Consider the following 23,238-nt stretch of genomic DNA (forward strand, 5'->3'; position numbering starts at 1 on the left):
TTGAATCCTTGTCTTGAATGCAACACTTAGCCTTGAATGGAGACTTAGAATGCTCAATTGCTTGAAGGAATGCTTGAATGCTTGAATGTTTGAATATCGCTTCCGCATCTTCCTCTTGCTTATTTCCTTCCTCCCTTTCTAGGAGAGGAAAAGTAGTTTATATACTTGTCAATTAGGGTTGAGAGACTGATTTTCCCGACCTTAGGCCGACTTAGAAATAATATTTTCCAATTTGCAAACTTAAAGACCCGATGCCCAACAAGAGACCGGGCCCAAAATAGGGCTAGGGACCAGGGCGTTGGGCGCCATGGTCCCACCTCCCGGGGCAGTAGGGTGCAAGGAGGGATCAGGCCAAGGTGCAGAAAAATGCAGTTTTTGGTGTCACAAGCAGGTTTCGGGGTCTCCATTCAGGTTCAACGTTGCGTCGCCATCGTGAAGACCCAAATGCAGTCGAAATTGCAAGTGTTGCAATTTTAGGACGCTACAAGTCTATGGGTCAAGTGCATATCAGCTCTCAACACCAGATGGAGAACCTTTGGAAGATCCAATCAACAACATGCACCTTCGTAGGTTTTACACATAGCTCTTTAGAATATCCTAATTCAAAAATACAAAAAAAAAACTCATAAAAAAAAATCATTACTCGGTGAAAACCTGGCAAACAGGTGCCCTGTGACATAAATTTTTTTAAAAAAAATTTGAAAAAAGTAAAGAGAAATAAATTCGTCCAATGGTGAAAACCACTTCAGTGGAGCCCTGGGCAAGTACCATGGTGAAAACTGAGTTATCGACACCATTTGTAGAGACATTGCTCCTCCCTCCTTCAGGATTCAATCCCATCCTTTCACTTTTGCACACACTCACAGCCTATCCATCCATAATAAAATTACCGATTCCCATCATGGCTTGTTATTGATCTACCTAAGATTGGTTAGCCATTCATAATAACCCTTCCATTTTAACCCTTTCCTTCCATAATAAATTAGGTCCAATCTGCAATTGGGGCAAAATCCTAAGTCTAGTGGTGGAAGTGGTATCTTGAGCATCGCATGTTCTGAGGAGCGTCATCTTTTCATTCCACCTTCTTTTCGCGCACACTCTGTAATAAAAGAAGTCATTTGCATCGCCAATCTGCAATAAAGTTCCATTCTTCTTCATAATAAAGTATCAATTTCATAGATTCAGTCAGTTTTAGATGAGACACAAGCAACAGTGGGCTTTCAACAAATCAAATCTTTCACCAAACTTTTGCAACAACATTATTTTTCAGTATAATCGGTCCTTTATTAGGATAACAACATTGTGACCAAATCAAAAATGTTAGCATATGTGGCAAGAAACACAAATAACTTGAATATTTCATTGTGTGTCGGTGTGAAGTCTTGGTTATCTTTTGGTGACATGTCTTTTAGCTTTTATGGGATGTCTCTGACTAGACATTATATCTCCAGGATGTCTTTGACTAGAAAGGTGAGGATGGGATATGTTCACTTATTATTTTGTTATCTGTGGATTGTCTCTCGGTAATGCTATGACTTGTCCAGGGATATGAGGACGCTGCGAGTCTAGTATGCACTGGGGCATCCTTGTTTGCGACTGTCTGATCTCCATGCAAACGGGTACAATGACTTTCTGGGTCGAACCTATTCCTCGATTGTCATAACCTATTTGTCATAATAAAGCTCAATGATGATAAAACACAAGAAGAACTTTCACTTCCATATCTTCTACCTTCCATCCCTCTTTCGTGATTGACCTGCATCATCCTTCCTTGAGTCCATGTAGCCCGCTATCACATGACTGAGTATAATGACATGCAAAAAATATCTATATTTCATGTAGTTTCCACTTGCATCATCACATGATACCATATCTCATTTCATACATACATATAGATATCACAATCACATCACATCTTGCATGTATCATTGACTAGTATCTTCATCTTCATATAAAACATAAAAGAACAAAAATATATTGCATTTCATCATGTACATATTTGCATCCATATCACAAGTATCATAACATCGTCATAAAGCATATAGAAACATAAACACATATAACACATGCATATAGTTGCCGCAAGGATGGATCATCTCATCTCATATATATCAAAATAATAAAGTGTCATGATACAATGATGTCAAAATTTCATATGGCTACAAAATCACCCAAAGGTGTCTACATCATCATACAAAAACTGATACAAAATGGGATCCAAGAGAGCTATGATCGAATCTAAGCTCCCGAAGGACCAACCCCTGGATCATCTCATATGTCCCCTCTTGTAGACCCTGTGGGACCATCTTTTCACCAAAAGTAGTTAACAATCTTATTTTTGCCCAAATCTCAGGCATAATGTATCTCAATCCCATCACCTTGATCGTGGCGTGGTCCTTGACAGACAAATCTGTTTGTAACTGTTGTGTCATAGGAAATCGCTCTCTAGACTCGATCTAGGGTAAGTACTCCTACATCCAACCAAATCAATCGTGTCAATCCTAGTGGTACTCATGTTCATCACATAGTGTTGCTTATCTTATCCTATCCTAGCATAGTGGTACCTATGTCCATCACATGGTGTCGCCCACCAGGCTCTATCCTAGAGCTTATGTCTATCACATGGTGCTGCATCCTAGTGTATATGTTTGTCACCTTGCACTATATCCTATTTTGCTAGAGCACTTGCTGGATTTTATCAATTCGATGACTTATCCTACACTTAGCTTAGCAAACCTACCTATTTTAGGGCACCTATTGAGTGAATCCTCTCAGCAACTTATCCAATTGGCAATGCATGTTTATCACAAAATTATCAAATCTAGCCTTGTTTTTCAGTTGTCTTCCCTAGGGCACCAGTTGGGTGAATCCTCTCAGCAACTTATCCAATTGATAGTGTATGTTTATCACAAAACTATCAGTTTTGGCCTTTTAAGACATATACATGATTTTGTTGATTCCTCTCAGAGTCAATCTTTTCCTGCGTGACATTGTCACCCTATCTTGTCAATCCTTTCTAGACTTTATTTCTTATCGAGAGACTGTCTGCAACCCTTTTAGTCATTTTCATCCAATCTCTCAAGGGGGCATATCATTCCCATCATGGGGTAACTTTGTATCAGTTTATCTTATCTTCTTTGAGCCAACGCGGCAAGTTGCATTGTCTCAAAGAGGGGAAAAATGTAGACACCTAAAATTGTTCTGTCTAATTAAATAAATATTTTTATTTATTTAATTATTATATCCTAAGTCTTCTATTAATTAAATAAATATTTATTTAATTCATTCATTCATTTATCATCTTCTAAGGCTTTCCTCTTTTAAATAAATACTTTTATTTATTTAAATTGTCCTTTTTCTAAATTAAATAAATATTTTATTTATTTAATTGATCTCATTTCCTCTATTAATTAAATAAATATTTATTTATTTAATTAATTCATTAGCCTTTTCTACCCATGACACATGACATTCATCTCTTAATTCTTCTCTTATCTACCCCCTTTATCATTTTTATTATTTCTTCTACCTACCCTCTAATCCTAGCCAACCATTTATCTTTATACCTCTTAATCTTATCCCTCCATTTCCTACAATGTCTTATATATAAGAGGATACTCTCCTTCATTATTAACCCTAATGAGTACCCTAATCAGCTAATGAGCACACTAATCATGCAATCAAGCCTTTTATCAACCACATTTTCGTTATTTGTTGAGCCCTTGTGCACACATAAATCCGAGAGCAAATATATCAAGCAAGATCAATGGAGATAGGAAGACAATGGAGATTGAAACCCTACTAGACATGTGAATGGTAATATCGCTTTATTTTGTTGATTTACATGATCTTAGGCATCTCTATTGGTATTGGTGAATGTTTCATTGTAAGACTTAGATTATTTGTGGTTGAATCTTTATGGTTTTACAATAGTTTGTCATCACTTTTCACCATATACACATTGCAACAACATCTTGTTGTACTTAGGTTACGTGGATGAAACAAATTCTTAAATATATCAAAGTGGTATATGATGAAGTTATTCTTATTATGTGTGATAATACTAGTGTTATAATTATTTCAAGGAATCCAGTAATGCATTTAAGAACTAAACATATCTCAATCCGTTATCATTTCTTAAGGGAGAAGGTTGTATAAAAGGAAGTCAAATTGGTCTACAAAAGAATAGGTTGCAGACATTTTAAATAAGGAATTGGCTAAGGATACCTTTGAGTATCTCGGACATAAACTAGGGGTTATTGCCCCTCCTTTTTTAAACTATATGTATTGTAATGGTGCATCTTTCTAGGGAGAGATTCAAAGATTATCTTTTTTTTTTATCTCCCAGATTGATGTTGTTGCTACTCTTAGGGAAGTAGTGGAGTATGTTTTGTTTTTTCCCTTTGTCTTTGATGTCAAAGGGGGAGATAACTTGTTGATAGGAGAGAAATGATTTGATGTGCTCAAGTGTTGCCATCGATGACAAAGGGGGATATTGTTGGAAATATGAGTTTGTATGGTTATCATTAATGTCAAAATTAGTTGTCTATATAGATTATGGTACGGGTATGTTCATATTGTTGTAGTTGAGTATGATATTTTGGCATTGGTTGTGGCATTTTGGTTCTAGTTTGCAGAAACTTGTTTCTATTCTCTGACAGTAAGAGTGTATGTTAGACAGGTCTGCAAAGTCTTTAGTGGCCTCAAAATATGTTGTAGTCAGTGTTGCGGTTTAGTGGACATGATTTTGTGGCTTCTATAGTATTCTCAGTCTGCTTTTCTAGTGAACTTTTTGTTTTGCAAGTGAGTTGAGTGGATTTGTGTTTGGAATATTCAACTATCTTTTGGTTTAGTGTGTCTGAATAGATTATCTTGATTGGATCACGTTCTTTGGTTCACATATGCATTGGAGAATGATTTATAATATTTTAATGGGTGTCACCATTGTGTGTGAAGATTTGTGTGACATAATTTGCATTAGAAGATGCCTTTTGACCAACTTTTTGATGAGTTTTGTTGCCTATCTACATGTTACATTTTATGGTGACTTTGGAGGATGTGTTAGCATGTGTGAATTGTTGGATTCATCTTGGAAGAATGTGTTATGATGCATTTGGGTCCCCTCCTTCTCCTCGAGTGGATTGCTTTGAGTATTTTTGGTCTAGGTGGCTTATTTTGTGCAATATTATTTATTCTGATTGTGGCCAACCCTAAATTAGGTTTATGATGATCTATCTTATATTTAAGGAGTTGAGTTGTAAGAGTTGAGTGTGGAATATGTGTGAATTGATAAGAAGTTCATTTGAATGATATACGAGCAAATTTAGAAGTGTAGGTGTGCAGAAGTCAGTAAAGAGATTTGAAGGTGATATTTTATGTGAGACAATGCTAGTGGTCAAAGATGTTTGCCATGATACTGGTCACTTTATACTAATTTTCAAGAATAATTTCATGTTTAGAAGATCCTTCTCATATTGGTTATGTTATTTCTTCTATTGTTGAATGACAGTGGGTCCTTTAGCAATATTTTGTATCTTGCCCTGAAGCAGTGTGCCTCAACTATGGAAGTCCATGTATCTTGCCCTAAGGTAGTGTGCCTTAGCTTTGCAAGTCCTCCAGGTGTTATTTCTCCTTCGTACTAAGCCTAAAACATTGTAATAATTTATATTCATATTATGAATTTGATTCTCACCATGGTTTTTTCTAGTTTGGGTTTTCCATGTAAATTTGGTGTTCATGTGTTAATGGTTGATGTGTTTTTAGTATTGTTGTTCAATGGTTAGACTTTGTTTATAATTAATTTGTTTTGAAGTCCCAAACTAAACCCCCTTTCCTCCCCCCATCCCCCTCTTAGTCTTTCCTTGGGTTCAATACCTCTTTGGGTGGAGTTTTAGATTTCCCCTACCACAAAGAAAGGCATATCTCTTGTTTGTTATAATTTAATTTTCTTTGCAACCTTAAAATTTTATACTGGATTTCCCACTATAAAGCTTTGTGATTTATTGATGTAGATCATAAATCCTTACATTGGTGGAGTTAGTGTTCAATCAAGATTACCATCTAAGGCACATTTTCCATGTGACATCACCACCCAAATTGTGTGTCAATAGTCACTGAAATTTTCGTCGACTTTGGAAATTTTCGATAATCTCTAGAAGTAAGTTATGGATGAACTATAGTCTAACTTTAGCATTGAGACTTGAGAAGTGTATTCTTGGAAGCCTTGTTCTTTATTTTCCTTATTCCAATATGTCATTTGGACGAAGTTCTATAGGATTCATTATCCATTTTCCAACCTAGTTCTCACACTCAATTCTTCATAACTATAATATCTTTGGTTTCTTGCTCAAGCTATCAATATTTAAGAACTTGATTCATATTTGTTTTCCATTCCAAATTTAGGAATAAATTATAATTTTTATTAGTAGATAAACTAGGCCAACAATTGGTGAGTTGACAATTTGATATGACCAATTTTTTTTATTTTTTTTATTTTTTGATTAGTAATGGGCCAAAGTCGATAAAGTGTACATACCCTACCCCCTTGTGGGATTTGAACTTGTGACCTCTCTTTCAAGCGCACAAGTTCTCCACCACTAACTCAGGTTGTACAATTACCAAAAATTGGTTTATTTAACAAGAATGACATGGTTTATTAACTTTGATTTGATTGATGATAATTTTTACAAGGCACCAACAATTGGCTCTTTCTAGGGACCATGTGATAAAATAGCATAAGAGAACTTTGATTTTTTAAGAAAATAAGTGAGGATTAGTTTATTGGTGGGTAACATAATTGAGCTTACACATTTATTGGAATTATAATCTAACACATTTATTAGAATTATTTTATGTATGGTTAATTTGATGTGGACCCAGACCTATGGTTATCTATGTTTCCTTGATGTGTCTTACGTTTCTTTGACCATATCTTTGTATTTTCCCTCTATAGCACGATTTTGAAAGTCAATAGAGTGGAAGGCAAAGAGAGTAACACACATTCATCAAGTTGCACATTTGTATAGTATGGACCATGTCAGTTATTGTGTTTTAATGTTTCACAATACGTCCTACTAACATACAAGTGATAGCATTTAAATATTCATGACTTTTTCCCTCACAATTATGATGTCTAATTGATCTAAACACCTAAATGATTATTTTACAATTTCAAAAAATATTTTGCAAAAATAAAGGAAATGACTATTATTTTTGAATGGTCCTCCTCTTACGTAGGTGACCTAAAGATTTGAATTAACTCTCGTTATTAATATTTCTTCAATTTATATTACATTTTGTAAACAAGTTGATTGGTTTCCAAAATTCATATTATTTTATTTTAAAATCAATTGTTATATTTCTCTACATGACATTGTAGAATATAACAATATACTTAAATTGCCTACTAAAATAACTATGAAATGAAAGCAATAAAGTTATATATGACAAACAACATTATATTTAATAGTGGAGCATATGAATTTGTAAATAATTTTAAAGAAAACTATTGTGTTGGATTTTCTATTAATTTCATGCCTAATGTAATTCATCACTATAATCTACAAAAACAACTTTAATAAATTTGGAAAAGCATTCATGAATTGAGTTTGTTCGAATCACGTGACCAAGTATTAGTGTGCAACTTCTCATTATTTATAGTGAATTCAAATGAATGTCTTAATACAATCTAAACAAAACAATAGATGGGAAAGAGAAAGAAAGACATCGATAGCTCGAATGACAAACTTTTCTAGTTTACAATTAATAAAATATGATCAAAATAACAAAAATCCCAAAGAGAAAAAAAAATGTTGGTACCTCCAAAAAGATGTTGAGGATGCTTGTTGGAATGTTTTAAGGATATTAATATTTTCAATGTAGGATAGTTCATGCAACAATACATGGAAGGAAAAGGCAATTTAAAGGACAATCACCAATATAGTTTTAAATAATTATCAAAAGGTTAAAAATAATAATAATTTTTTTTTTAACATGAACAAAACCATCAACAAGTATTAAATAAAATTATCTTTAAAGTATGTATGTTTGAGTTAAACTATGCTATAGCAATTGAAAATAATGAGATATTCAAAAGTCTAAGCTATATGTGCCTTGAAATCAAAATAATTTAAGACAATGAGTTAAATTTGTTCTCAAATCTAAATAATTACAAGCCTTGATTGATTTTATCCCAAAACTAAAATATCTATACATCTAATTTGTTCTCATGTAGAGAATGAACAAGAGGTTCAGAGTGTTCCCTCGCAACAATCGAAGAAGGATCATCTTCATCAAAGAGAGGATGAATATCATCAATGATGTCTCCCAACTATGCAATGTAGGATTCCACAAACAAACCTACAATGTCTATAAAGAAGTCATCCCAATGAACTAAAGCTGGAAGACAAGATATATCCTATTGCGCTGAATCATAAGAAGGCAAAACTGTCACATCATCTGCATCAATGGGTGCAATAGGCGATGTGATATCAATGGGAGGAGATGAAATGCAAGGCTCAAGAATGGGGTCACATGTGAGAATCCCCAAGTTCAAGTACCCAAAGTTCTCCTCAAAATATGAATCATCACAAGAAGTATGATCATCATATGTAAAATAATCCTCATCAATAGGAAAAAAATCTGAAAAGGAATATAACTAAGATGCATGATCCACCACCCGAGGTTCAAGGATGGCTCTACTCTCCAAGTCTCTAATGATAACCGACTCAGGTGTGAACTCCACAATTTTCTTTGATGCCCCATGTGTGATTTGATAGTTGGAAAGAAGATTGTTTGTCAAATGGGGTACACACAACACATCATTGAAGGAGTTATCCCTGATGGCAATAGATCCTTTACCAATCACATTAATGTATGTATGATTGCCCATCAAAATTTGCGGCATGGTGCAAGGCTCAAATGTAGAAAACATAGATTGCATAGATACCATATGATGAGAAGCCCCTAAATCTAGAAGCCATCTCCCTGAATCATAACTTGTAGTAGCACGCAAAGCTTGTCCTTTTCTTGTCCCAAAAGAGTGAGTCTTCCCACTTGTTGCTGCCATAAATGCTTGTCCTTTCCCTTTTGATTGTGAGGAAGTGGAAGGTGACGAATCCTCCTTCTTGTAGGCATTAGGCAAATCGGTGTTGTGCTTTTTGAGGATATGAAGGAGCTCATCAATCTTCTTAGAATGACAACGACGCTTCTCATGACCAACCTTTTTACAATAGGCACAAGTAGGTCTCTCCTTCTTTGGGGAATTGTCCTTCTTGGAAGAGGATGAATCTCCTTGTTGTGAAGAAGGTGGTGCTTTTTCCTTAGGCTTTGATTTCCCTTTCTTCTTGTTTGAGTTGTCCTTTCCTTGATTTCCCTTGTTCCCTCGAGTTGCCACATATGCTTGAGACTTAGAAGTCTTAAGAATGTCCATGCTTATCAACTTAGTTTGTTCCATCATCAACATGTCGGTGAAAGCATCAAATGTAGGCATTGTGTAGCTTGAACCCATTGTCATCCTATGGGTTTGGATACTAGAAACAAATATTTTATATTATTGTGGAAGCTTGCCCATCAAATTGAAGATCAATTGACTATCATTCTTATCAATGCCACAATCCTTGAGTTGTGCCCTCAACTCTTTTGCCTTAGTGACATAATCTTATATTGTATCAAAGTTCTTGGGATCTAACATAGCGAGATCACTATCAATTTGATATCCCCTAATCTCATCAACTGGACGATAGAAGTCTTGAAACTTTTGCCAAGCATCCTTAATTAAAGTACATTTCTTAATATGAAAGATGAGATCTTTTGATACATACTTTCTTAAGGTACCAATTGCCATGATGTTTGTGCGAGCCAATCCAAGTGACCATTGGGATCAACCTTAGGATCAACATGAGCAACGATAGTTCCATCAATGTAATGAGTTAATCCTTTTTCCATTAGTTTACTCCATGCATCAATTTTCCAAGTAGCATAATTATGTGGAGTTAAGAGAGAAAACTTAGAAGAACCCACATCAGCAAAAAGGAAAGAACACAAGAGAAGAACAGCACAAGAGCGCCTCCCCCTCCGCACCCCCCCCCCCCACCCCCCAATCCACTCAATCAAAGTACCCCCTCCAAAAAGATGATTTTGGCACTTTAGATGTAGTGCGTATATAATAGGCCACTTGCAAACAATGACAAAGTGAACTTCTAGTTTTGTTTTACAACTGCCCCAATAGGCTTAGAACTACAATGCAAAAGACCAAAAGTGTAGATCTATGCAATACAAGTGCCAAATTGGCCAAAAAAGACCATATGATGAAACTGCAATTTCCACTCAAAATCATTGCAAACTGATAGCAGATTATGAAAGTAGACAAAAAATCATCCACTTTAAAAAAAATGGCACCTAAAAAGGAGTTTGTATTAGCCCAAACGAAGTCCAGAAGTTGCAAAAACGAGGATTGGACAGGTACAGTCACCAAAAACTGAATTTTTTGAAAAATCTGTCCACCCAAATTAGAATATAACACCACCATGTGAAAGTACACGAAAAATGAGCCAATTTGAAAAAAATTGCACTAAAAAAGGAGCCAAAACAAGCAAGATGTGGGCCTTCAAAGTTGGGCCAAAAATTAAAACTGCTCAATGGAGAGGGGTTGATAATTTTTTTTTTTTAAATGATGACGTAAGTAAAACACTTGATTAAATTTGATGGTCGTATGGCCATCACCAAAACTCCACCTTCCTGCCTGTGTTGACGTCTGTACAGTATAGATTGCTGACGTGGCAAAACCAACTCCTAACACGTGTCATACTGAATGTGATGTGGCCAGTGACTAGGATGTTGATGTGGATGTACACGTGGCGGATGATGTGGCCACATGGGTAAATCAAAACTAACCATGTGTCTCCCGGGTATGAGTTGATTGTGATTTTCGTACGATGAGGCGACTAATCAGAGATCGCCATATGTCAATCTGTATGACGACTGTGCATTGTGTGGTGGTACAAACAATTGTGTGGAAGAATGATGTGGCACTGGTCAGACGCTTAGGTGGCATCGTGTCAACACCCGCGTGGCAGGGGCAGGTTTGCATTGCACTCTGCTAAGCAATCTGGACTGATAGCAGGGCCCCAAGTGTATAATGAGTTGCTACTCTTTGCAAATCATGAGGCGCCACATGGCGCAATTGTTGGAGTCCGTGCAAGGAGCAGAAGCGATTGGTGAGCAGGTAGTTGCCGGGCGGAAGTGCAACCCGAAACAAAGAAAAGGGACGGGCAGTGGCGGGAGGAGCTAAGTGGCAATGTGTGGCAGCAACCAGAAAACTGCTCAAGTGGAGAGGGGGTGGGCTGAGGTGAAGCCTCGAGTTGTCAAAAAGCTGTCGGCTGAAGGCAGCGAGAGACGACGGTCGATAGAAGAGGTTGCTGGGTGGCGACGCTTGGTGGTACGACTTCTGTAGTCAAACCCTGGAGAAAAGCAGGGACAGTATGAAGGGGGTGGGGTCTATAGTACCCCCCCTTGAAAAAACAATAATATGTATATTTATTTTTTTGACTTTTTTTATTTTTAAATAAAACTTACATATATATAAAAACCGCGAAAATACAAAGTAAGAAATTTTTAAAATTTCGCATAAAATACAAAATATATTTTTATTTATTTGAAAAATCATACCGTACCGCCCAAATTGGGCAAAATTTTTCCTTCAAGCCCCAAAATTCACTTTTCACCAAAATAGGTTGAATTTATACTCAAAATTCATGGAAATGACCACCTGAATGTAATGGTGAGGTCAGATCTAGTCTAGGATGCCTTAATAAGATGCTTCTCCTCAGATCTGCCTTTTGACCTCTTTCAAAGATGCAATAAAATCTCTCCAAAGGCTATGCAATGACGCTCCAACTGCTCTGATACCATGTGAGATTATGCTTGAAGCAACCAAGATCAAAGAGACCAAAAGATAGCACAATGACAAGAGAGATAAAATATTTCAAGAATAAGTTGTATTTCTATCAAGACGCAAAAGAGATCAACAGGATCATCATTACATACAATGTATGATAAGTCTGCTTATAAAGGCAAGGCTAAGAGACAAGAGAGCACATAATGAGGACATGTGGCTCAATGAGATGCAAGGGTAGGTAGGAGAAATAGTAAAATATTCCATATGAGGTGGATCACCCACCAAAGGTGGAATGCAACAACAAAATCACACCATAAAAGGTGGAAATTCTCCTACATACACACTCCCAATGTATGCACATCTCCCTAAGTGTCTCATATGCAAACTACAATGTGGTGCATGTACCTAAGTAAAGTGTAATTATATCCAAGACGAATAAATAATTGCATCAACAAAAATAATAGTTGGCTTTAAAAGTTAAGGCTTAAATTCATATGCATTTAATAATGAAGCCAAAATTGACAATGAGGCATTGAAGTAAGAATTAGAAGCATTAAATACCAAATGAAATGAAAGTAGAGAATTATGGATTTTGAATGAAAATAAATGAGTTTATATAAACTTCACCACATTTAGCCACACAGATATGACAACTCAATCATTATACAAACTTAAGCCACTAAGACAAATCACCTAGTCAAACTTGTACAAAAGTGATAAGACCTATATTTTCACCACTTGGTGGTAAAAAATAATAAAATAATAGTTGGTTGTAATAGTTAAGGCCACAATAATATGGTTCTAAAATATATTGATTCATTGTCAATCAAGCTCATGGGAACTTCTTTATGAGAATGAATTTTGCTTGTACTTCTACAATTCAACTCATGTCAATCTTCCAATTTTTTCAATGATATACATGATGCATCTCCTTCAAAAATAAAATTATAATATTTTCAATGTTTACACACACAATTAAAAGGACCACAAACACAAAATATTGATAAAAGCTTCTTGCTTGATAATTTGTCCAACTTATGATTTCAGACATCAACAATCTTCGATAGAGACACTCACATCAACAATTTATTAGTAAATTTTGCCATGGGATTAAAAATTTAAGAAAAACATCATGGCAAAAAGTGTAAATGCATTTCATATATCATGAGATTAAAAAGGCAATATGATAAACTACCCATTTCAACCATTTAGTTGTGACCAAAGAACAACTTTAGTTCTAACATGTCCATTGAAGAGTAGAGGGGACATTCTTTCACTTGCTATGTATTTAGATGACTCATTACAAATAATATATTCAATTACATTGGTCAATTGTATGTTATAAATTACACCTTCCAGGACATATATTAATCATTGTACAAATGCAATGTTTTTTTTTTTTGATTGACATCCTTGATAGAAGAATACAATTTGTGCATAATATTTAGGTAAGTCACTCGCCATGGTTCCAATAAGGCTTTTATGTAGTCATCTAGATCAATTTCAATTGTGCAACTTTTCATTCTAAAAATATTCTATTGTTATCTTTAAATGAAGGCATTGGATTCTATAGCTTTATCTAGCTGATTATTCTAGCTACATATTTAATGGCTCTTAGATGTCTATTGTTCAACTATCACTTATCAAAGCCATGAAAGATAATCTAGGGGATCGTGTGAGTTTTAAGATGGACGATTTATTAGGTAAGCATTTTAGCAGTAAAGAGTTAGCATATGAATCAAACAATGATTAGATAGATTCATTCAAAGTACAAAATTATAATTATATATATATATATATATATATATATATATATATATATATATATATATATATATATATATATATATATATATATATATATATATATATATATATATATACGAATTAAAAAAAAGTAAATTTTCTTTTTTTGAGAATTTGTAATGTTGGAGGGTTGTATTTCTATATGTGCCCAATCAGGTGAATACACTATTTAAATAATTTTTAAAATTTTGTAGGTCTCGTAAATCATGCAAGGAAAATATAAATAATAATGTTAAGGGAAGCAACACATTTTCCTTTTTCAAATGTATAGTTGTAGATGCAACATTTTTGTAAAGCGGAAAATCGCGATCGAACCCTAGTTGTTCTCCCCTCTTCCAACTCCGAGGAGAGAGAAGGGAGGTTTGCTAGGATTCGATGGTTTTCACTTAGGGGAGAGACTTTACATTCAAAAGAGGGGTTGAAACTCATAAGATCCAATCCCACACAATGTAAGATTGGATGCTAAATGAATTTCAAGGGTTAGGAAAGCAAGGCTACCCTCTTTTGTAAAGAATGTTGTTAAGGAAATTAAGCTAAGAATACACAGAAAGTCATAAAGATTCGCTTATAAACTGAGTTCGGGTTATAGGATGAAGCTGCGGACCTGGAATTAGCAGTAGAATGTCGATACGGCGCTGTCCTGCAAATTTGAGCAAAAGTTGTCGGGACGATGGCGCCCGGCGCCACGGTCCTCCGAAAAATCCGCGAAACGAAGGGGGATCTGTTCGTCTCTGCACAAGGATTCCAGATCTTCAATTTCAGCCGCGTACCTGCAACCTACACACAAAAAAGCGAAGACGATTGGGGGGTTAGGGATTAGGGGTTTGCCTTTAGGTCAAACCCCGGTTTTGGAATTAACCAAGAAATGAGCAAGAGCTGTAAATGTAAATGACTGTAAAACAAGTACTAATACCTTGTTCTAAGGATGTTTGTATCCTTATGTGCGAAGGTTTAGATGTTGTATGTTGTATGTTGTAGCATGTAGTATGTGATCTCCTCTTCAATGGTTGAATCCTTGACTTGAATGCAACACTTAGCCTTGAATGGAGACTTGAAATGATCAATTGCTTGAAGGAATGCTTGAATGCTTGAATGCTTGAATGTTTGAGTATAGTTTCCACGCTTTTTCCCTCATTCATCTGTTATCTTTAAATGAGAGAGGAAAATGTAGTTTATATACTTGTCATTTAGGGTTGATAGACTGATTTTCCCGACCTTAGGCCGACCAGGAAAGTTAATTTCCAATTTGCAAACAAAAAGACCCGAGCCCCTTAGGAGACCGGGCCCAAAATAGGACCCAGGGACCAGGGCGCTGGGCGCCATGGTCCTGGGGACCAGGGCGCTGGGCGCTCTGGTCCCACCTCCCGGGACAGCAGGGTGCAAGGAGGTTCAGGCCAGGGTGCTTGAAAAATGCAGTTTTCAGTGTCGTGAGCAAGTTTTGGGGTCTCCATTCAGGTTGCGTGTTGCGTCGCCATCGTGAAGACCGAAATGCAGTCGAAATTGCAAGTGTCGCAATTTTAGGACGCTACAATTTTTTCTTTTCAAAAAGTATTAAGAGAACATGTAGGCATTTAGGTGGGCAACATGGACATACAACATTTATATTGGGTAACAACTACATGCTACACAATTACAATGCCAATTTGCTTCCCTAAATGTAGCCCATGCCATTTGTGGAAATCGTAGCATTATACAATTTAAATAAAATCATATTTAATTCATTTAAGTCATTTTGTCCTTTTATGTCAATATAACTAAATGAGTAGTTTAACTTTTGCTGCACTTGAAGAGAAATTCCAATCGTCACTCTCAATATAGTCGAATGTTATATTGCCAAATTGCTTATGGTGGTCATTACCACAATTTGCCCACAATAGTGATGTAGTGATAATAGCGTGCTGCATGAATGGAGAAAGGGGAAGCAAATTGAGCAAGGTGGTTTTGGTGTGTGGTAGGAGGCGCTAATGGATTTGGCAATAGTAGCAATTGCATAAAGAGAATGTAAAGATATGTTGATGCCCATAAAAGCATTTGGGGTTGCATCTCTATATTGAGTAGCTACTTGTGCTCATGGAAGAGGTCTCCATCACTCCAAGATTGATTAGGCATACTTTTCCTTAACCCTTTATTTCTCCATTCTTTACCTAGGTTGAGCCGGTTGTGGCTCTATTCTTCACATAGTTTGTTGCTATTTATATCAGTTTCATTATTTTATGGAGTACAGATACGTTCAATGGTTTGGGGTGTACGCTTCAGGATTTTGGGTGGGAGACATGGTTCAACTTAGAAAAAGTACGAGAATAAGATTAGGTGTTCCTCCTCAAAGTCAATATATCAATTTTAAAGATCTAAATTCTTTATACGCCAAATGGTTTTTTCTCCTATGAGTATCAATATACATGAGAAAAAAATTGGTAGAGTCTGTAGGAAAGTATTGTGGATTCTTCGAATTCTAATCACTACAATGTCCTTTGAGTAGTCTACTTCAATTATTATATTGTAACTTTTGGGTTTTTTTTCATTGTATTCATTCTATTTGTAGACACATTGGGCGGTGATGTACATATAATGCATTAATGTTTTTACAAGCAGCATATAATGCATTAAAAGAAAATTTGTGGCAATTCAAAGCATATTAGATATTTCTTATGAGTTATTTAATTTGAAGGAACATTTGATATATCTATATGTATGTGTGTGCATGTGCGCTGAGCGATAATCTTCAATACACTTGCTATATGCAAAGAATGCATTATCAACTAAAAATATGACATTTGAACTAATATGACATGTGATATATCCTATCAACTAACTCTATAATGTAGGACTATCAGTAGTAAACAAAATCCACCAAGCATGATACTCTACATTCGTTCGACCAGCATTTGATGTAATTATTTAAATGCATAGATAAGCTTTAGCTTTTCTGCTATAAAGTTTTACATTTAATTGAAAACATTTGTGCTATAAAATTTTACATTTTCTTGAAAACATTTATTCATTTTGTGATAAATTTTTGTAATTTACTACCCAAACTTATTTTTGACGGAAACTCTACACTATATATATGACTAATACAAAACTTAATTATATAAAACCAACTATCCTTAATAAAATTTTAGAGTAATTATAGTGAAAAACACTACCCATTGAACTGATGTTTACCATTCATTTGGAAGAACAAAAAGCTTGGTAATAATTCTCTCCACCTTTACACTTTGAATGATCAAACATCATTATTAAAGAAATGGAAATACAAGAATGTACTGTACCTAGCAAATAATCGAAGGAGCACTCTAGTTGGTGTCAACCGGGCAATTGCACCATAGACGACCCTGAAATTAACAGCAATGGCCTCTCCAATCATGAAAAGCTACTTGGCCATTTGGGTTTCAAAAAGACAGACAAAAGGCCACATCAACGGTGAAAAATATATACTTATTGTTAAATTCTGTTCATCTTAATACACAAGATTGTTGATATTTCTGTATCTTTCTCTAAAGTCAACGTGTGTGCTGGTTAAGTTTGGATCATCTATGGCGGGTCCCCTATGCTTTTGGTACGATATATAGAGAGGGCCAGTCAATCTTCTCATTCCCATCATTTGAGTCAGTTCCTCCAATCCAGGAATCTCTCTCTCTGTGTTTTCTGCAAAAGTTTTTTTTCTTCTTCTGGTTTTTCACTGAAATCATGGCGGCTGTAATGAGGGCCTCTGTATTTGTGTCATGGGTGCTGTTCAGTTCTTATTTCATTGCTTCAGCCATGGCAGGAGTTAGTTTCTCTACCCTGCCCAGAACCCTGGTGCTCACATCAGCCATCAGTAGCCAGGATAAATCAGCCTCCAACGGTAAAAATTTTCTGTTTCTTTTTGTGTTTCTATGTTTTTTTTTGATTTTGTGTGGTAATGATTTGTTTGGCAAAGGATTTTATATCATTTATAAAAAGTTTTTTTGTTACTTGATATGGATATGGGAACATGAGCTTTTAGATTGAAACCTCTTCAACTAAGAGTCAAAGATTGAGAATCCATGTCCGGAACACAATCCTGACCTCTATCTCTTGTATGTTTGAGTTGGTCTAATGATGGAGAAGATGTACTCATGAAAAATAGGCCACAAGTTCAAATCCTGAAGGGATAGGGTATGTATACCTCTTTGTAGTACAATTAGGTGCCTCTCCATGGAGTATGGGTATGTCTAAATTGGCCTATTGATAGACAACTTGTACTCTTGAAATAAAGGTCACAAGTTCAAATCCTTAAGGTAGTAAGTAGGGTATGTATGCCTAGTCTATGGTACAATTAGGTGCCTCTCCATGGAGTATGAGTACACTTGAATCAGCCTATTGATAGAGAACTTATCATCTAGAAAAATAGGTCACAAGTTCAAATCCTCAATTTAGTAGGAAATGTACATCTTGTTTGTAGCACAATTAAGTGCCTCTACATAGAGTATGAGGTAGTTCCATATTACTATAAGCCATCTCTAACCCAAAAACTGATAGCCTCAAATCGTTTTCCACTTCCATTTCCATTTCACTTATGTTTTGTGCATATATTTTGACAGTTGCTAGGGCAGGGGAAGATGACCTGGTGGTCACATGGAGGCTGAACGAGTCCTTGGCAGGAGGGGAGGTGGATTCAAAGTACAAGAGCGTGATAGTGAAGCTGTGCTTTGCCCCTGTGAGTCAAGTTGAGAGAGGGTGGAGGAAAACAAACGATGACCTTAAGAAGGACAAGACCTGCCAATTCAAGATCACAGAGCAGCCCTACTCTTCTAATTCTAACAACACGGTCACATGGACAGTAGAGAAAGATGTGCCGGGGGCTGTTTACTTTGTGAGGGCTTATGCACTGGATGTGTCTGGATCTCAGCTGGCTTATGGTCAAACCACCAATAAAAACAAGACCACCAATTTGTTTGTGGTGGAGCCAATCTCCGGGAGACATGTGTCCCTGGACATTGCCGCCGGCGTGTTCTCTGCCTTCTCTGTTGTCTCACTCTTTGGTTTCTTTGCTGTGGAAAAACTGAGAGCCAAGAAATGATGGAGATATGCCGTAATAAGGCTTCTTCTTTTGTATTTGCAGTAGTATAAGTCTTTTTAAGTTTGTTTGTTGAAGGCTATAAAATACAATTTGGTTGGATAGAAATGTATTCTATAGGTTTTTTTTTATGATCTATGTATGTAATCTGATTTGTATTATTCAATTAAAGTTAAAGTTTTATTATAAGAAAAAGATCACGTTTCAATAATCGAAATATTTTATATGTATTAATAGTTCAATGATAAGAGATTTCCACAATCTATAATATTTTTATCAGTTGTATATATTATCATTATATAATATAATAATTATATTGTAATAAGGGATGAAAATATAGATAATATATATTTTTTAGTCTTTTTTTTCAACTTGAGATACAAGTAAGAGATGAATTAATTAGTTAATTAATTAATATTTATTCAATTAATGACTAGGATAGAATAAAGTCAAATGTAGTTGAGCATGGACAAATCTACATGTTTGCATTTTACCCTCTTTGAAATGGTATCATGACTATAAGAAGCCACATTGTATTACATAAAAATAAAACATAATGGGTACAAAGATATGAGGACTAGTGGCATGATGCCTCTATCACTAGAAGTATGAGGATGGGTCACAAGGAGGGAGTTTGGTATGTCCTCTTGAGATGATACAAAGGCTTGAAGAACACCTTTTCTCTCAAAATGATGGATAGATTAGAGCATGGAAGAATAGAAGGATAGAAAGAGCTATGGATAATGGAGAGATGGATAAAGAGGAAGGATGAATGATTATGGTTATGTTTTAGTGGTGTCAACAACTTGAATTTGATATTGTACTTAACATTATGCACCAAGGTATAAGAAACTAGGGTGATGATGTTTCGAGTATGTGATCAAAAGGTCAATATCCAACATATGCTTTAAGATACCATGATGCCCTTGTTGCAATATAGATCAAACAACATGATAGATGCAAATGATTAAAATACGCACAATCAACAAGCAAGCGTGTACAACAAACCAAATATAAACTAGGATTTTGCCCATAATAAATCTTAGAATTGATTGAGTGATTGATAGATTGATGATGATGAGGATATAAATGTTAATAATAAGAAGAATGCATATCCTATGACTATGTTGCTAAAAATAAGAACAACATAAAGATTGGGAATGATTCATTGGTGTATCCCTATGATGATAATTAGATTGAAGTGGATAAATGGATTGCCAGCTAGCTTGGGATTGAGGTCATTGGATGCTTTTGGATGATGCACTAGTTGCATGATGAACAACATAAATTAGGATTGATTGCATTAGTATGGAGGGGTTTTGGGATGTTTGGATTGGAGGGATATAGAGATGATAAATGAATTGAATGACATGGGATTACATGGAGGATTAGGTATAATTAAATATAGTTGATTGGATGATTAGGGTAATGGAATGGATGAGAATCAATAACAAAGAGAGCCAAGGCTTGGGAAAAGGATGAACGAATCCAAAGGGGTTTCTTAGGTCAGAGATGGAGGATTTAATGGATGGATGGTGATAGGATATAGGAGGATAGTAGATGGAGGATAGGAGGATGGAGCTCTAGGGACTATGTTACAAAACAATAAGATACCCCACACTAGATGTGGTGCAATTAAGGTTTGAAAATGGTAAAGGATTCATGAGATGGGAGGATGATGTACAAGAGGAGTGGATGCTAGAGGAAGTAAGGTTTGCATTTTCTAAAGTATGTGTGGATATTTTACCCCTAGCATTATCAATATGAAAGGTGGAAAAGGAGGGAGATATGACAAAGGATATTGGATGAAGGATATTGGAGGATATGGATAAGATGTGGAAGGTAGGATAGTGTAGATGAAGCTTTCCCCGAGTGTAAAGTTCAAGAGGATGGATGAGTATACATGATCCATGTTTGTTAGGATTTATTCATGGTACTTGCTTAAGGTGCCAAAAGAATAAGTTTTTGCCATTAGATGAATTACTATTTGTCTTTACCTTTTCTTTTTCTCTTTTGAGATTTTTAAAACATGGTATAGATGGAGGGTGAGGATAAGGATGTGAGATAGATGATAGGTGGATGGGGAAGATAGTAGATGATTGATAGAGAGATGGAGGAGGGACTTGACAATTTAGTTCCTATTGATGTTGGTGTTAGAACAACCAACTCTAAGTAAACAAAATATCACTTAATCTCTTGAAAAGGAAGAGATCATATTTTGAAGTTCTTTTATAGTCAAATTTTCATCGTGTTTGGTAGCTAAGTGGTCTATGTGATCAATTCAATAAGGGGCCTTTTTCGATGAATTAAAATCCAAATTTGTATAACTTAGATGCAATTTTAGATTCAATCAATTTAGAGGTCCTAGAAGTAAAGATCCATTTAATGGTGCATCTCATTTAAACCAATTTTATTTCAAATCAATAACCTTTCTTCATGCATACCATAGAATTTAGGTAGATATAAATATTTAACTTGCTCTTGGTAATTTAAAGCTATTTAAGTGGATTAATTTAAAGAAAATACAAAAGGATAGGGTAACAAAATTCACAAACAATAGACAAAAATAGATTTCACTCCGTTTATTAGATTTGAAAGATTAAGAAAAACTATTAATCTAATGCCATGATGATCACCAATCACACAATCATACACACCATAAATACATGAACCGAAGAAAATTTAGAACATAATATTTCTCAAGTTGCATCAAATCAAATCATCAAAGTCATGCAATATTTTGAGATGAGACTCTATGTCAACACAATATCAAATTGTTTATTTTACTAGTTTTCTCAATTTAGACAGACAAAATAAAATATAGGTCATCACCATGATTAGAATACCTTTGACAAAGTAGGTGTAATCCTTTGATAAAATTATAGCAAAATTTTACAAAATGTAGTACAACATTCACCTTGAAAATTTTATCTATTTCTTTTTGTCTTGGTGTTGAAAATGGTTTATAATCCCTCAAAAAAGAATCGAAAAATATATAAATAAGATCACAACCCTCCTTGATTTTGTGGATAGATAAAAATCTTCAACTGGAACTACAACTTAAGCGACTCAAAAAATAAACTAAAACTTACTAGCAATTACAAGGTGGCTGAATATCATTCCAATACCACCTTCAACATATCATCATTTGGCTGATTTTTTGCATGAATTTAAATAAATAAGGAATACATTAAATAAAAATTAAATGCCTAAATCAACCACAAGTTCTAGAAAAATATAAAAAAAAATTGATAACTTTATTCAAGTTGCTTATATCTGGTCTCATGATATTGTAGCTTGATTCTCTAAGAGATATTAGGTTTTTCCATCTTTTCCTGTAACTCATCAAAATTAGTCAACTCCTCTTGAAATTTTTGAATGGGCATTTTATCTTGCATCAACTTATCTATCAAAACGTGGCATAATTTCAACAACTTTTCAAAAGGTAACCTGGGTCTAATGGGTGGGGGTAGGGTCATACGTGACTCAAGTGGCAACATGATCCTAGCTTACATGGCTAACCGTGGGGTTCAAACCTCAAGCTTTGTGGAGGTGGCAGTTGTTTATCATGAAATATTAATCTTTAAAGATAGAGGAAAGAAAAGGAAATGATTACTCTGAGCTAGGAAATGGTGATGAAGAATTCGATCTCTCTACATGCAATCTAGGAGGAGATAGAACCTAGGAAGGTGAAGAGAAAGAAATATATGGAGTCTCCTTTTGCGACATCGAACCCCCTCACCTTTGTTGTCAAGGCTACCTCAGATTTCATTACATTGCCCCTTGGGAAAGATTATAACAAAAAGCTATCTTTTTATGAGAAAGTTAAAGTTTTATACCATGAATGACTAGATGATAATGCCCCCACTCAATAGACCATTCCTTCGTCTCTTTGGTGGGTGGTTGGTTGTTTGGTCTATTTTTGTCCCTCCAGAGTCCATATAGTGGTTGTCCTAGTTGTCTATGAGTTTTTTGCATTTTTTGGTCTTACTCATAGTTTTTTGGTTGGCTGTGCACTCTTCAAGCACCTCAAGTAGGTTCTCTCAAGTGTTTATGTGAAAGGTTTGGGCCTATCCTACTTTAATTAATAAGAACTTATCTATTCTCTTAAGTCACTAGCTTGTACAAGTGGTCATCAAACTCCTCCATTATCTTAATAAGTGATTACCAATAATGTACCCAAATGATCTAATATGAATGCTTTGATCTTACTCATTTCTAGGTTAGCTCAACTTTTTTTGTTGATGCGTTCGTCTTTACATTGATATTGTTGAGCATTCATGTTGGAGATGACACCCCTCATATTTGGCCTCACCAGTCACAATCATTTATCCTTTTTTAAAAGTATAGATTTTCTAATTGAAAGACTCATTCAAATGATATAATAATGAAGCTTCATATGACAACATCATATCACAAAGAAATCAAGCTTATGGTTAATCTTTAGATAGGGTGAGATTGGCTTAGGTAAATAAATATTTAGACTTAATTACCT

At 35.2% G+C, this 23,238-nt stretch overlaps 1 protein-coding gene across 1 annotated transcript; it reads left to right on the plus strand.

The window, feature by feature from the left end:
• Positions 1 to 17,222: 17,222 nt before the first annotated feature.
• Positions 17,223 to 18,872, plus strand: LOC131053592 (high-affinity nitrate transporter 3.2-like). Its single transcript, XM_057988221.2, has 2 exons — positions 17,223 to 17,549; positions 18,268 to 18,872. Exons 1-2 carry the CDS (start codon positions 17,393 to 17,395, stop codon positions 18,744 to 18,746), a joined length of 636 nt encoding a protein of 211 aa, XP_057844204.1. The 5' UTR covers positions 17,223 to 17,392; the 3' UTR covers positions 18,747 to 18,872.
• Positions 18,873 to 23,238: the final 4,366 nt, after the last annotated feature.

The sequence above is a fragment of the Cryptomeria japonica genome, chromosome 4, assembly GCF_030272615.1.
Source record: "Cryptomeria japonica chromosome 4, Sugi_1.0, whole genome shotgun sequence".
In the NCBI taxonomy this organism is placed as follows: Eukaryota; Viridiplantae; Streptophyta; class Pinopsida; order Cupressales; family Cupressaceae; genus Cryptomeria; species Cryptomeria japonica.

Coding starts and splice junctions, on each gene's coding strand:
- LOC131053592 (XM_057988221.2), top strand. CDS start 17,393: ATGGCGGCTGTAATGAGGGCCTCTGTATTTGTGTCATGGGTGCTGTTC. Junction 17,550..18,267: donor GGATAAATCAGCCTCCAACG/GTAAAAATTTTC, acceptor ATATTTTGACAG/TTGCTAGGGCAGGGGAAGAT.